Raw genomic sequence first — 17,294 nt, forward strand, 5'->3', positions numbered from 1 at the left:
AGGAAGAAAAGCAAAAACAACCAGAAGTAATAAAGAAGCCAAATATAGTAAAGAGAGCCAGAAACAAGAGGTATAGCAAAGAACAGCAATAAAAATCAGAAACAGCTACATCAGGTAAGAGACAAAAAATAAATAAATAAATAAATAAAATAAACAGGAGCAGAAAAACAGAGCCAGAACGAGCACAAAGGGGCAGCGACAGCAAAACGGAACCAGAAACAACGAGGATATTCAGTAACAGCAACAGCAAGCCAGGATGTACAGCATGGAGGGGTTCGACATGGAGGCGCTCAACCGGCAGTTCTTCGAGTCGGCGGCCTTCAGCGAGTTCCAGGCGGGGGTGGTGTTCGAACCAGGCAGTGGAGGGTCATCGCCAGCACACCTCGACCAGGAGAACACGGTGAGGGGATAGTAAGAAAGAGAGGCGAGGGGGTGGACAGGGCTGTACTGAGGAGGGGAAAGGGATACTGAGGCGATAGAGGGGACATAGCTGGTAGGATGAATGAAGGGACAATCGTAGTTGATATGGAGTAGGAGACAGTGAGGAGAGAGAGCTGGTGGGTAAAGGGACAGTAAGAGACTATGGGACAGGGCAGGGAATGATGGGACGGTGTTGGAGTGATTGGACAGGGAAAGGGACAGTGAGGGTACAAGCTAAGGCGGGAGTGGTGTTCGAACCCGCCAGTGGAGGGTCATCGCCAGCACACTAAGACCACGGTGAGGGAACAGAACAAGGAACGAGGAAGTGACATTGAGGGGCCAGGTATAGGAGTGAGGGGACACAGGGAGGACAGTAAGAGAACAGGGCTGGAGGTGAAGGAAGGGTGAGGAGACAGGGCCGAGGTGAGAAAACAGTGCTGGTGGATAGAGACTAAGGGAAGGGACTGAATGATGAAGGGTACAGATAAATAAGGGACAGAAGGATATACTAATGGGACAGGGCAGAGTGTGGTTAGGAGAGATAGGGGACAGTCAGGGGACAGGGCAGGGGCTGCTTAGGAAGGAATGGGCATAGCGAGAGGACAGAGTAGGGGGTGGTTAATGACGAAAGAGGAAAGAGAGGGGATAGGAAACATTAAGGGGATAGGCAGAAATGGGAGATTAGGTGGTAAGGTACGGCAAATGGCTGTGAGGATTAAAAATTAATATTGAATAAAAATAATAATTTATGATAACCCAAAAAGAAAAATGACGATGAGATGCCCAAACATATTCTGATAAAATTGATACCAGAAAAACAGTTAAGGGAAAAATATGTTGTTTGATAAAAGAGAAAAACTGATGGAGGAAGGAAATGAGAGATATAGAGCAAAAATATATATATAAAAGAGGAAAATCGATAAGGATATGCATTAGATTGACTGGAAGAGGAGTAATCTTATGAAGCTTTACGAAGGGTTTGAGGGTAATCCTAAAATCTGAGAGAGATAAAGAGAGAGAGAGAAGGAGACGGAGACAGAGACAGAGCAGGGACTGAGGAACCAATTATAGTAAAGTAAAATCTTTTTCGTTTGCTGTGGTGTGTGGTGTGCTGTTGTGGTGTTTTTGTGCCAGTATGTGTGTGTGTGTGTGTGTGTGTGTGTGTGTGTGTGTGTGTGTGTGTGTGTGTGTGTAGTGTAGTATTGTGGAGTGTGTATCACGTACAGAAGCACTGAGTGTGTGGTTGGTAGGAGAGGGTTGTGAATGCATCCATATATCCCGACGACGAGGCTTTTACTGAATACACAATATATTTTATTGACTTTCCCCATTCCGTCCACTTCTCTAAATGTGCATAATTGTGTGTGTGTGTGTGTGTGTGTGTGTGTGTGTGTGCGTGTGCGTGTGCGTGTGCGCGCGCGCGTGTATATGTGCATGAGTGTATACAGTATATTATCTTTTATTGACTTTCCCTTTGCGTCTGACTCGTAGGTGTGTGTGTGTGTGTGTGTGTGTGTGTGTGTGTGTGTGTGTGTGTGTGTGTGTGTGTGTGTGTGTGTGTGTGTGTGTGTGTGTACGTTTGACTGCCTGCGTCTTTGCGTACAGTATGTACATGTATGTATATGCATGAATGTCTACCTACAAGTATATGTATATTTGTATGCGTATGACTGCTTCATGTGCGTGAATCTAGTGTGAATCAGCGTGTGTGCGTGTGGCTGCCTTATTGTACGTGCGTGTGTAATTGTATGCGTGAGCCTTGTTATTGGGATTTTTTTTCCCGCGCTGCATAATTGATTGCATCCAGCAGGGTAAAGCGAGGAAGTCAAAGGGGACATCACTACCACACTACCAGATTTACTTTCTTATCACAGAGACGTTCTTATCGACGATTTCAGCCTAGTTTATGGCCAGATGTAGTCAGATTGGAGGATCGATTTGACTAGTAACTAAGAAGGCTCGTTCTTACGTCATATAAAATAAGGTGCGTCTTATTTCATGTCACGATCACTTTATATTCAAGGTGTTAGAGTGGCCCAGTTCCGTCATACAAAATCATCTGACTATAATAATGTCCTTTGCACTCTAATGTGCTTATAATACTGAATCTTGTCACATACTTCGAAAAATGTATGTTTTAACACTTCGAGCCTCAGGACGACTTTTTCATTTTGCTCTAACTTCAAACTATTTTATTCAACTTTGAAGACTCCCCCTCTTAGTGGTAAGTTTGTGAATGCTGTATCTACTCCTCCAGTGTGAAAATTGTCTCTTCGCTTGAACACAGTGACATGTAAACAGCGCGAATAAAATGAATCAGGCATCACTGTAGTGAAGGGGTTAAAGTATGTTGTAGATTGTGCAATCCTAACTACTTGTTGGTCTAGTGAGAGGTTATGAGTGATGTGCGATTTTTCAGCGAGTAGTACCGCGCGAACAATAAATATAGTGATTAGGTTGCTAGTATTTGAAGTTCATCTTCTTCTGACTTATAATTTCCTTCTGCATACCAAAATCCTCATGTGTTGAGTAAAATAACATACTGCATTCATGGAAGAAAATAGAGTTATACCTGAAAATACCTGAGAGGACGAAGACGTAATCCCCTTGTGTAACTAGGGTAGAGTCTATCTCAATCTACACCTAGAACAGAAAAAGGGACCTGGAGGAGAGTAAATCGACCTCGCATATCGTTGTCTCGGGAAGGGTTTGTCGGGTTTTCATTTTTAGTAACGTGAGGGGACTGTATCTTTTTTTCTATCAGGTTTAAGAATACCAGTTTAGCTCTTCCCTTTGTTTTCTCCCGTCATCCAGTCTGTCTACCCTGTTATCTTTACTGGCAAATATACCCTTGGATTGAGCGTGTGAGGACCATATTCTCGTCAGCTTGGGAGGATTTCAAGCACCCCTTTCTTAGGGATTTATCTTCAATATTACACATCAGTATTCCCATTTATGCTAACTATATGTTCTTGAATCCGACATAGATTTTATAAATAACGTACAAGAGAATATTAACATGCCATAAACAAAAATAAACTGATAAGGAAGAGATGCTACAAAATTTTCCATGTCATCTAGAATACGTCCCAGGGAGATAAAGTTGTTGTGAATGCTGGGAACGAGTCCAGCTGTTTATGGCCTTGTGTTCGCCATGGTTACAAGTTATCAGTATCACTAGAGTCTAACCATCTTTACTTGGCTTAAAAACTGTCATCTTCCCACCTTAATCTGAGTTGTAACAATAGACTAATACTTGCATATGGTGTTAATCACAAAGAAGTGCCTTTGGAAGAATGTTTGGCCGTAGTACTGGGCTATAACTAGAGATTAACACTAGAATGTGATAGAAAAAATTGCTGTGGAGAGGATATAAAGCTTTAGTATTGTCTTGTTCTGCCAGTGAGCTATGAGAATAAGCTGCAAAGAGAAGAAAATCTCGCCGAAGTTTCGGTGAATGAACTATACCACAAGAAGATTGAAGGGCTGCTAAGTATTCATTGAACCCAGTAGTACCGTACGATGATCGTTTAAAGGTTTATTCCAAACATCTCCAAACGATTTTATTTAGCTCAGGGGAGACATCTTATGATGAAGGGACGAGATATAGCCATCGTTAACCTATTCATTACTAGACAACCTTCCGAGCTTGAAAAAATCGTTTAGAGATAATCTGAGTAATAAAAAAATAATAAAGTCATCGTAGTACTGAAAAATAATCGCTTGGATTAGTTATTGAAGTAGTATTTAGTATGAAAGATGACCCACAGAAGTATATTTTCTAGTTTGTAAGTTGGCTGACTGTAGATTAAGTAGGAGTATTTAGAAGGGCTTGGAAGGAAATTGAATAGAAGTAAGACACTTCCTCTGGACACTATGGTGGTAGTTCTCGTACTTTTGTGTTTTCCATCCTTCTCTTTCTGGATTATACCTTCAGTTTGAACAGCTGGAACATGGTTTTGATGATGATGATGATGATGATGTTACCACTGACTGTTGATTGGCTGACTGTATGTTTTTCTGAAGTACCTGATCTTCGAGGGTGACAGCGGAGGGTCGTCCCCGGCACACAACGACCAGGAGAACACGGTGAGGACATTGCTGCTCCCTCTCCCCCCCTCCCTTTCCCCCTTACTGCCTGTCTTCCTGCTCTTCTGCCTGCTGTATTTTCGTATGATTATGAGGCTTCTTAGTAGCCTTTCCGTAGCGATTTGTTTTTCATATAACACCTAAATACTCTCTTGTAGATTATTTACCAGTATATTCTTATAATGTCAATACGCAGTCCAGGTGCTTGGAACACAGACGCAGCTTTCCGATCAATGCATGCCATGAGTCAAGGTTCGAAGCTTAGGTCCTGGAGGACATTATTCTAAAGTGGGTGCCGGTAGTATGTCCTTTCTTATGCGCTCATTTGCGCTCATTTGTTCATACTCTGACGGTTCATACCGATGACGTAATACAGACTCAGACGTGCACAAACATAGCCAGTACGAAACTTCTACTCTCGCACTCACTGCTCTCATTACAGTCACCCTTTCCTATTTTTTCATTTGATCAGCAAGGGAAAAGGTTAATTCTGAACATCACTTTCCCTCCAAGGAAAAGACCAGGTCTTGCAATGGACGTACTACAGATTGTTGACATAGTTTTCATTACAAACATACGAGAGAACGTCCGTGTGCCCAGTGCAATAACACTCATACAAAAGAGATGTGTTGTGGAGCCTCTAATTCCTCGAGAATGCGCCCTCTACCCTGTCCCTCGCCTGCTGCAATGCGTGCTTGTCCACGTGTTCCATTTTCAGCTGTTGCTTTAGCTGCTGTCTGAAGTAACCTATCTCATCGTTGCCTTCCCTTCCCGCCAGACGCTATACGAGTACAGTTAGCAAAGAGTGTAAAGCAGTGTGAAACAGCTTGATCTGCTACTTTTTCTTATTGTTATGCTTCTGCTTGAGTATGAAACAGTTTGTGCTTCTTCTTCTTCCTCTGCTGTTGCTGCTGCCTGATTATTCACTAGGTGAACCTCTGTCTGGTACGAGGTATTTTTCTTGTTTCTTCTACTTATCATAGTCTGTAACTGAACGATGGTATATAGATTCACAAACGTCCGAAAATTTTCATCTCGTATCTGTTTTTCATATGTATGTATGTATCTATGTATGTGTATACTATATATTATTTCTTTATTTGAGTGTTTATTTATTTGCTTTATTAATTTGTAGCACCCGTGGCTCAATGGGTTAGATCTCTGACCAAAGGGTCGAGGTTCGAGTCCACCCATGGGTCATTGGTAGACATCAGGAAGGGCATCCGGCCATAAAGTGCTACACACTCCAAAGCCAAAGTCCTCTACCCAGGGGCAACACTTTAGCCCTCATCAAAAAAAAAAAAGGGGGGGGGGGAACACGGCGTAAAACTCAAAAAAAATGAGGGAAGAACAAGAATGTGAGATTCTCTCCTTTACTTGACTTTCCTTAAATAACTAAGCAGATATATAAATAAATAAACAAATAAATTAAACAGGGATCTAATCATAAGTCTGCATGAGAAAAATATATACGTCTTGATGCACTAACCTTCGATATTTTAGTTGTAGCTAAGACTTTTTTTTTTTTTCAGGAAGAACAGCAAACGTGATATGACATTAAAAAATCGTTCACAAGCATTCTGTCAAAAGCCCTAAATATCGTAACTCTAACTATGATTTGTATTTGCAGGAAAGACAAAACAAAGAGACAGTACAACACCTTCTTATATCTCCTGTCCATCTTAAAAAACCGACGACTTAGTTACGAGAGGAAATTTCACGTAAATTCTTTTGTAAACTTAATCCCTGATCTCTCTCTCTCTCTCTCTCTCTCTCCCTCTGTCTCGCCTCCTCCCCTTTTCCTTCCTGCAAAAACAAAATTCCGTCACTAAATGAATCTAATCATAAAAATATTTGTGAATCGACACTTAGACTGGGATTCACAAAACAACTTACGATATTTCACTTCACGTAGCTTAAGCTTTTCTTTCTCTCATTTTAGGACCAAGGGATATAATATGAGATCTGGCCTTTGCTTTCTTTCTTCATCCTTTATTTATAACACATTTACTACAGGGAATTGGTCGTATGTTTGCTTGCGATTACGAGTAGAGATGGAAAATATGGACAAGAATCCATATTCAGAAATTTTCTTGATCTTGTGTCCAGAACTTTATATTCATACCTTTAATTTAATTCATACAGCTAATCCACCTAAGCCTCCTCGATTATCATCACAGTGTACTTTTTCTGCTATTCCATGGTGTCCCTGAGGTGGTACTCTACCCCATCAGGTTCTAAGGAGGAAGAAGAAACGTCGGTGTCTCATGGCGCAGATGCAGCAGCGTCAGGCGGCCAACATGCGGGAAAGGAAGCGCATGCAGAGTATAAACGACGCCTTCGAGGGACTACGAGCACACATCCCAACCCTGCCCTACGAAAAGAGGCTCTCAAAGGTAGTGACACTCGTGTTGTTAATATGTTTATTTAAAATCTGAGGTTTCAGTGTAATGAGCGATGCAAATCCGTTTAGTTTTTTAAAAATGGGTTGAATTTAAGCCTGTCAGTCGCGCGAGTCATTATAGACAGTCACATTTTTCCAAGTCCCAGTCTTCGTCTGCAGGATGACACGATCTGATCATTGTTGATTATCATTTTTATGTAACTTTGAAGATTTGTAACTATCGAACCGAGACTTCAACCTATCTGATTGTTGTTGATTAACTTAGCAAGATCTCATTAAGCCTACATGTTTTTCAAAACACTGAGGTTCCAAACAGTTAAGGCGAGATTTGAACCCTTTGATTCTAGATGATTACCTCAGCAAGATCTCATTAGGTTGTGATATGGGTCTGACATAATAGAGGATCCAAACTAGAGAAGGATGATTGCAACCTGTCTGAATATTATTGATTAGTTAAGCAATATCTCATTAAAATCTGGTACAGTTTTTGAGGCTTTGTCAAGAAACTGTTGAACGCAACTGTACAGTTCACACTGTCAAGCACAACTTTACTGTCAGTGCATAATTTCCCCTTCATTATATGATTTATTCCTTAAATTTCAATTATACAACATTCTCTCGAGTTTTTATATATATACTGTAGTTCCGTTTCAAGTTCCCTTACCTTCCGATATCCCTCACAGGTTCCCCTCACATTTCCACAGAATGGGGGAGATAGCGGTTCATTGCTTAACATATCTGTAAGTCACAAATGGTTGAACTCGAGTGTCATTCTCGGTCCGGTCAGACTTGTGGACTCGAGTTGTTTCACTTTTTGTCTTTGTTCACTGAAGAGTATAGCATCGAACCTGGACGAAACATTAATTGCTGGGAGTCGTGTTGTATGGAAAGATTGAATGTTTGCAAAAAGATATTTGTTTGCCGTAATGATCCTCGCGTATGCGATAGGCAGTAATCTAATCATCATTATCATCATCATCATCATCTTCATCATCATCATCATCCTTCCCCAGGTGGACACGCTACGGCTGGCCATAGGGTACATCAGCTTCCTGGCGGAGTTGGTAGCGAGTGACAGAGCCCCAGACCCACACCTGCACCCGCCAAACTCCAACGACGCCAACAGGAAGGTCATCGTTAGGAGCTCCAGGCGTGAGTGGAGACTTGGAGGGGAAGGAGGGGCGTTGATATGGGATTGGTGGAGGGGAAGGGAAGGTCAGGAGAGGTGGAGAGGGAAAAGAAGGAGAAAGGAGATGTTTGAGAGAGAGAGAGAGAGAGAGAGGGGGGGGGAGAAGGGGGGACGGGGAGGGGGGAATGGGGTTTTAGGGAGATCCACAGAGATAAGAGAAGGTAAGAATGGATAATGGCGATTATGGGATGGGATATAAAGGAATACAAAGGATAGTAATACCAGCAGACTTGTTGGTCCTTTCGTGGATGTTTTATTTTTAGGGAAGGTAATACCTAACAAAACAAAACTGTGAGTTAAATCACAAAGACAGAAAAGCATCAGGACGACTACATCCTGCAAATACAGGTAACTGGTAGCTTATTTGCTTTTACGAGTTTTTCTACTAGTATAAGTTTATTACCCTCGAGATGTAACCTACAGCGTTAGGCAAGGAGAGAACAGTGTAAGTCTCGTTCTCCCCCACTACTCTCTCCGTTGTAGTATCCATCAGGAAAATGTAAATTAAGAATTGCTTAAAGCGCTCATTTCATGTTTATTCACGCCTTGCAGGCGTGATTCATACTAGGCAAAAACGACTAACATGTTAGCTGTTTTTTGCCCAGTGTGATGCTGGTTTTAGATCCATTGACGTCATCTGACACAGATTTATGGCAGTCTTATGAAATGGTATACATCATTCCTACCAAGGCAACGGTTTATCAGATTATTTAGAAACGGGGGAAGTGGGCGGACCTGGCTTGAATGATGAATAAGAAGGGTGAGTGAAATGCATCCTGTACAGAAGGGCGTTGTAGTGCAGGCAGCGAGGTGTGAACAGAAATTACACATCGAAAATCTGATAAGTTGCCTCACCAAACTAATCTTTCCTGTGCCCATAGTCAGACTAATCCTACCTCAGCACTTTGGTACATTAATCCTGCCTCATCCCTTAGCCAGACTAATCCTGCTTCTGCCCATAGCCTAAGCCACATTAATCCTGCCTTTGCCCTTACCAACACTAGTCTTACCTCTTTCCATACCCAGACTAACCTTACTTATGCCCTTATCCACACTAATCCAACCTCTGCCTTTATAGTTGCAAATCCTGCCTCTGCCGTTATCTACACTAATCCAACCTCTACCCTTATCCATACTAATCCTGCCTCTGCCCTTATTTACACTAATCCAGCCTCCACCCTTATCCATTCTAATCCTACGTCTGCCCTTATCTACACTAATCCTACCTCTTCTTTTAACCACACTAGTCCTGCCTCAGTCCTTAGCCACACTGACCCTACTTCAACCCCACATCCTTCCTCACCCCCACACTAACCCTGCCTTCCCTACAATAATCCCACCTCCCTCACACTAACCCTGCTTCATTACCACATTAACTTTGCCTTCCCCACACTAACCCTGCCTCACCCCCCACACTAACTCTGCCTCCCCCACACTAACCCTGCCTCCCCCACAGTCAGCGTGGATAGCGTGCCTCACTCCCTCACCTGGTCCCACGTTCGCCCCCACGTCATCAACGGGAAGGTGTCCGCCAAGACCTGGGTGCCTGAACAACAGAAAAGACAGTGAATTCAAACGTGGAATTTTTTTGGTAGTATGCGAATAGGAAGGAGGAGGAGGAGGAGGAAAAGAAGAAGAAAATGATGATGATGATGATGAAGAGGAAGAAGAAGAAGACAGAAACAGAATAAAATAGATGTGCCACAAATCTTTCTTCTAACTGTGGGTAACCGAAAAGTACAGTAGAAGAGACAAGTGACTTTCAGTAAATTCTGTACAGTGTATCTGTGTTCGAGGCCTGGCAGTCTGTGAAGGAGGAAGAGAAGGAGAAGTAGGAGGAGGAAGAGGAGAAGAAGAAGAGGAGGAGGAGAGGGTAGAGGAATAGGAGGAGGAGGAGGAGGAGAAGGTAGAGGAACAGGGGGAAGAAGATGTGGTGGTAGTGGTGGTTGTGGTGATGGAGGAGGAGAGGAAGTAAAGAAAAAAAATAGCGACAGTGAACTGAAGCATTACAACTTTTCAGTGCCAAGTACGTTGTGAATGTTTAGCTGCTGACTAGAAAAAAAAAAAGAAAGAAAGAAACAAACAAACAAACAAACAAACAAACAAAATGAAATGTTTGCCAAACCTTGTGTGAAACTTTTTACTTAAACAATAAACAGATACCGGTAGTGAATTGTTCGTCAGACCTGTGAAAACTGATTACAGTATATGAATAGCTAGAAAACTAATTGGTGTTCGTTTTCATGATAAACTGAAACAAGGTGTCCACCACGACCTACCATAAATGTCGGCACAACAGAAGTGACAGTGAATTCCAGGACGATCAACAGAAAAAAAAAAGTGAATCCAGGAACGATCAACAGAAAAAAAAAAATGAATTCAAGAACGATCAATAAAAAACGATCAACAGACAAGAAAGTGAATTATAGTGCAATCAACACAGAAGCCTGTGAATTCCAATCCGATCAACAGAGACGCCAGTAAATCCCATGACGATCAACAGAAAAACCAGTTAATCTTTAGTGCTTTCTAATATGATCAATTCCATTATGATCAGCAGAAAAGCCAGTGAATTTCAGTCTAGGTTATAGAAAAAAAAAACTTTAACTTCCAGGGCGGTCAGCAGAAAAGCTAGTGAATTCCAGGAAGATCAACAGAGAAGCCAATGAATTCCAGGAAGATTAGCAGAGAAGCCAGTGAATTTCAGTACGATAACAGAAAAAACAGTGAATGCCAGGAAGATATACCGTTAATCAACTCCTGTTGTCAATAAAATGTTAGTTACTTGAGCACCTGGAAAAGAAATAAATGTAGAGCTGTTTGTGGAGCACCTCTGATGATAAACGCTTCAGAAAAAGTAGTGGAGAAGCAGAAGAAGCAAAAGTATCAATGTTCAACACCCTGCGGTCTGTGAAAGTTAAACCATTCATTCCAGTCTCATAGTTATTTATTTTTATTGTTTTCAGACGATTTGATACAGCTTTGGTTGAGAAATCAGGTTGTGAACTTAATGGAGACTACTTCAGACTCCGTCGCTATAAACTCTCTCCAAACCTTAACAAAATAGTCAGAACATAGCAAAAATGAAATAAAAAATTCTCCCTCGGACTGAAAGGACAAAGTACTTGCGCAGTTAAAAAAAAAAAAAAAAAAAAAACTAGGTATTCGTTACTCCTTTCATTACGATTGCGTCTCGGACTATAATCCTTTTACTTAAACTTGGCCTAAAATTGCCATCTCCCCTTCTTCAGTGCTGAGTTTTAGCAAGATCCAGGAAAAACATAGCTAGTCATGAAGAAGTGTTATGAAAAGAATGTAGAGCCGTAGCAGCTCCTTCTTGTGCCACTGAGCAACATGAGATAGTCTGCAAAATGACGAAAAGCTGGACCAAGTTAAGGTAATACGAGTACAGCTAATTCTTGCTATTTGCAGACGATATTCTTCAGCCCAGGAACCACCTAAGTGAACAGGTTAATGAAAAATACGAATATACTCTGCTTACTTTAACAGCGTAAAATTGCCCTCTCGCCATCGTGAGTGCTGAGCTGTAGAAGAAATTGTCACTAGGATATGGTGCTAGTCATGAATAAACGTTGTGGAAATATGCAGGGCCGTAGTATCGACGTATCACTAGAATATGGTGTTAGTCACGAATGATTGCTTTGGAAAATATGCAGGACCGTAGTATAGCCACATTCTGCCATTGAGCTACGACAAATGGGCTCCCAAAGGACGAAGATCCACGCCAAGTTAAGGTAAATGAGCTCTGTATCTAACCCTCCAGTTTCCTAACTTGGATATAATCATCTGCAGACCACCAGACGGTTGTATTTACCCTAAGTCTACTAATATTAGGTATTTACCTAAGGAGGGACATATCACAATGGAGTAGTTTCATTCCATTGAACCGTAGCGTCAGATGGTAGTGGGGAAGTATATTAAAATTGTAACAAGCGAAAACCGTTAATCAGCGGGTATAATAACAGATGCTCAGAAATATCAGTAGAAAGTGTACCGAATATCATTCTGTAAACCATAATGCCTAAGATACGAGTATTAGTGTTAAATGTACAAAAAGTGGCAACTATAAAAACAGTGAAAGGACGGGTTAAATTAAAAAGTATGAGGGATACCAGTGGAAAATGGACCACATATGATTAAACTGAAGTAATAAAGAAAAAAAATAGTAAAGAGTACGGAACCTCGTATATATGCTTTACAGTAGTGTACCGCAGAACCACAGTGTCTGATATTAGTGAAAGTGTACAAAAAAAAAAAAATAGAAACAATAAAACAATAGCTTATACAAGAGAAGAGTTTCCGAGATATTAACGAAAGATGATCGCGAAACCACAGTGTTTAATAACAGTGTGAAGTGTATCAGTGGGGGGGGGGGGAACGGAAGGACTGCTTTAATGAGAGGAAATAACCAGAACTATCAGGGGGAAAATGCACCGTACCGTTTATCATTCCACATTAATATAACGCTTAGTGGAAAATGCACCGTAAATATCATTCCAAAGTGCCATAAGTGCTAATCTTCATACCATGTACCCAACTCGGCGTGAATCAGCTCTGAACAAAGATGTGACGTACATTCTCAGATTTTTGAACAAGAGCAAATACTGGAACAGAAAGGCTCTGATTAATAACTGGAATCCTGGCAGTAACTTACCCGTATATTTTTGTGACTCATAAACAATGAATGCTATCGTAAAACCCTCTTCGTTACGGAAGGTCTCCCCAAAGCTTAACATAAATTTCTGGTGGTAACAAAAATAACATTGTAAAAGATACTAACGTATAAGAAAAATTATTGGAACTGTAACAGTCCATAATGCCGAGATTCACGGCTGGATCAAATATCCTTCTCAGAGGGAGAGTGGCGGCCAGAGTTACCCTCCCCCATGATGGTAAAGTATAAATGGGGAGTGAATGTAGTTAGAGTGATGCATTTAACAGCGGAAATGTTGTAATGACTGTGTCTGTACGTGTCAAAGTTTATACATGCAATCGGTATGGAACAACAGAATGCGAACATAAGAAAGGACATTATATACTGGATCACGAAAAGCACCTTGGTTCCAGTTTCCTATACTTACAGATCCATTCTCTACGATGGACCTCCTCAAACTGAATATAATCGTTTAGTGGCAGCAAGAGCGGAACGTAAAAGACATCATCGAACTGAAAGGCATTAAACTGTTGACAAAGTAAAGAAATGTTTGTCGCACTGAAAATGACCCACATTTTCAGGTGTACAGTATGGCGCTCAACCTGATGTAGGAAACTATGATAAAATATGACTCAGGCCTGTATTCCTGTCTCGTTAGGAGGCTCCCCAGCACCTCTTCCTTGCTAGTATATTTCAGTATTTGGTATGTTAATATATTCTTGTACGTAATGCGTGTAATCCTCGTGGATGTGAAAAATACAATTGTATACAAGATGACAGTAAAGTTCTAATGTGCAAGATTAATAACAGGTGGAAAAAGGCCTCCTAAACCCACGATAATACGACCCAAAATGTGACTCTGGTAAATTGTGGGATGAGTGGTCGTTACTGAATAAGGACGGAAATTGCCTGGTGGTTATTTAGCCTGGGCCACCTCCTCTCTGCAGGATGAAGCGTCAGGCAACAGACACTCAACCAGCCCAGCATTTTGTTTTAGGCTTGTATTCTCTTGGATTGATGAGGCTTTGTATCACGTCATCCTTACCATTTATTTCTTACGGCACATTGATGTTATCAATCATGATATGTATGTAATCTTTATCATCATTAAAAAGCTATAAATATTACGTAGGAGAATATTAGAGTGTACACGAAAAATAAAATCGATGAGGAGAAAGTGCTACAGAGCCTTCCAGACCCACGAGAGACCAGGCCTTGCAATTGCTTACAGTGTATACGCTTTGTTCGCCAAAGATGTACTTTTCGTCCCGTTTAGTATATATCTAGTGTTTTCTTCACTTGCACGATGCACCTCTTGTTATATTCTTGCAGCCCTCAGACGATTTTATTAAGCTTAGGAGAGAGACTTCAAAATTATTGTAGTTAAATGTTGTCTTCATTATCTTTTCCATTACAGGGTCTCTCTCTCTCTCTCTCTCTCTCAGTATCAGTATGTATAAAATCGTCTGGATATATCAAAAATATTTCTTACAAAAAAAAAAAAAAAAAAATCAGGTCAAAGATGTTAAACATTCCCCTGCGTCTGCTTTCTCACAACTGTATATCCTACATGCCGTAGTAAAAAATTCTCTTGTAGGTTATTTATGTAAACTATGACACTATGAAAAGGGTTTTAAAACAATGAGAGAGAGAGAGAGAGAGAGAATATTAAACTATCTTCTCTCCGACAGGTCTCCCAGTAGCTGAATAAAATTATCTGATGTTTGATAGAATCCAGTCAACCATTCAGTACAATGACGATTTACTATATTGTTAACCCCTTCACTACGATGATGTCCTTTTTCAATGTACTCACACCACCACCAGACAATTTTATGGAACGATTTTCTTCTGCCCATGTAAGAGAGGTGTTAAGACTACAATAAATCCCTCCAGTTCTAAAAGCCTCTCCAAAGCTGAATAAAATCGCATGGAAATATCAAAATGTATACTAGAAAGACGTGATTAGATTCATATGGTCAGTCTTTCTACCTCCAGGCGATTTTATTCGGCTCAAGAGGTGTCTGGTGGTGAAGGGGTTAATGAAGGTTATATCAAATCTCTCCAGAACGAAGAGTTTTTCCCAAGCTGTGTAAAATAGTCGTCTGGAGGTAGAATATCATAAGTGAAGGTGCCATCCTAGTGAAGTGGTTTGCCCCTATAATCAGATAACGTGTTTTCTTCTTCTTCTTTATTATTATTATTATTATTATTATTATTATTATTATTATTATTTCTACCACTTAACGATTTTATGTAGATTTGGGGAGAGCTTTCACAGTGGAGAGGTTTCCCTAAAAAATAAAATATGAGGAAGTAGAGGGGGCAATAATTAAATAAAAATTATTTAATGGTAGTGAAAGAGTAGTGCAGGCCTCGGTGCAATATCAGTTAGTAGTTGCAATAGTAGGGTTAATTAGTAGTTGCAATAGTAGGGTTAATATTCACACAGCTTTAATATATATATGAATTATTTTACATTTCTTCCTTTGAGCAGTGCATGTGTCCAGCTTCTTAGGTTTTGTTGTTGTAAGATTCGTATTCTGGCTGGCTTTGGAGATCTCGTAACAATTCTTCCACGGCGACTTATTCTCCGCATTGCACCTCAGTATCGCCCTTTTTATATATTAATGCAAGTATGTTGATTCTACTGTAAAAATCATACAAGAGACTGTCCAGGTGCAATAAGTTAAATAAATCGCCAATGAACAAGTGCTAAGAAGCTCCCAATGCCACCTAAAATACTGCCCCAACTGTACATACTGTGATAAATGTACTCTGTGGTGCATGTGCAATACACGGCCAGTTTTTGTCCCAGTTGTTTTTATTCCTAAGCGCCTGGTGGTTTAGTGGACTGACCGCCCCAGTTGAGTTGACGGCCTTGCATACGGTGGGTTCGATCCCCTAACGGAGGTTTTTCGATCACGTAATACCACAAGGGATGTAGGCTGGTCATCAACCCCTAAATGTACTGAACTCCTTAGTCTAGCCTCGGGACCCTACGCCTCCAAGGGGGCATTACGGGGCTGGATATTACTTTATTTCTATCATCGGTTTAATCAAGGTTGTCTTAATGTTAGATGTTTTTATTTTAGTTTTTAATCAAGTTCTTATCGCAGTAGATTTTACACAAGGTTTTATTCCAGTTGTTTTTTTAGAGTTGTTTTTAATACCATTTTTTATTACAGTTTCGTGAAAGGTTGTTTTTATACCAGTCCTTTCAATCCAGTTTTTATTTCAGTAATATTATCCAACTTGTTTTAACCCATTTGTATTTATGCCAGTTCTTTTTATCGCATTTCTTTTTATACCAGTTGTTTTAGAAAAGATTGTTTTCGTACCAGTTCTTTCATACCAAGTGTTTTTATTCCAGTAATTTTTATCTCACTTGTTTAATACCAGTTGTTTTTATCACTTGCACTTATAGCATGTGTTTTACCTCAGTTGTTTTGATACCTCTTGTTTTTACTCCGTTTTATATTGTTTGCATTTTCCCTGATTGCTTCATGCCGGTTGTTTTTATGTTTTATTTCCCCGGTTGTCGTCATCTTGAGCGTTTTTTATCCCGGTATTTTTTATGCCCGTTGTCTTTATCCCAGTTGTTTTTATTTCAGTTGTCTTGAATTTTTTCCCAGATGTTTTTCATGCCAGTTTTAGGTTCATTTCTTTTAGGTATTTTACATCACTTGTTCTTTGACCAGTTGTTTTTATTTCAGCTGTTTTTTTTCCAGTTGTTTTTATTTCAGTTGTTTTACTACTTTTTTACGCTGGTTGGTTGTTTTTCTCATTTATTTTGATACCAATTGTTTTCATTTTTGTTTTATCCCTGTTGTTTAGCTTCCAAGATTTTTTTTATATCATTTGTTTTTATATTAGTTTTTTTTTTTTTTTTAATCCCAGCTCGTCCAATCATTCGTTATTGAACTCGTTGTTTTTATACCAGCCGTTATCATACCAGTCGTTTTATACTTGTTTTTATCTTAGCTTTTATCTCAGTCTTTATTCCAGTTGTTTTTGCCAGTTGTTTTTATCTTTATTTTTATACCAGTTTTAAGTCAGCTCTTTCTCAGTTGTTTTAATACCAGTTGTTTTTGTATGTTTTTTTTATCCCTGCTGTTTTAATACCAGTTGTTTTTGTTTTTATCCCAGTTGGTTTAATATATACCAGTTGTTTATGTGTTTTTTCCAGTTGGTTTAATACTAGTTGTTTTTGTATGTTTTTTATCCTAGTTTTCATACCAGTTGTTTTTGCATGTTTTTTACCCCAAGTTTAATACCAGTTTTTTGGTATGTTTTTATTCCATTTGTTTTAATATCAGTTGTTTTCGTACGTTTTTTTTATCCCAGTTGTTTTAATGCCAGTTGTTTTTGTATTTTTTTTTATATCATTTGGTGTAATACCAGTTGTTTTTGTATGTTTCTATATCCCATTTGGTTTAATACCAGTTGTTATTATACGTTCCTTTAGTCCCATCTTTAATCAAGAAGAAAGCATAGTCTGTATCAGTGCTTATCAG

The 17,294-nt window shown here is 39.9% G+C and overlaps 1 protein-coding gene across 1 annotated transcript; it reads left to right on the forward strand.

The window, feature by feature from the left end:
* Positions 1 to 256: 256 nt before the first annotated feature.
* On the forward strand, positions 257 to 9,683 carry LOC145407972 (pancreas transcription factor 1 subunit alpha-like). Its single transcript, XM_080278775.1, has 5 exons — positions 257 to 400; positions 4,447 to 4,509; positions 6,744 to 6,905; positions 7,927 to 8,065; positions 9,559 to 9,683. The coding sequence occupies exons 1-5, from the start codon at positions 257 to 259 to the stop codon at positions 9,669 to 9,671; spliced, it is 621 nt and encodes a 206-aa protein (XP_080134901.1). The 3' UTR covers positions 9,672 to 9,683.
* The last annotated feature ends 7,611 nt before the right edge of the window (positions 9,684 to 17,294 follow it).

The sequence above is a fragment of the Coenobita brevimanus genome, chromosome 75, assembly GCF_032717465.1.
Source record: "Coenobita brevimanus isolate Jiangsu-jjx chromosome 75, ASM3271746v2, whole genome shotgun sequence".
Taxonomy (NCBI): domain Eukaryota; kingdom Metazoa; phylum Arthropoda; class Malacostraca; order Decapoda; family Coenobitidae; genus Coenobita; species Coenobita brevimanus.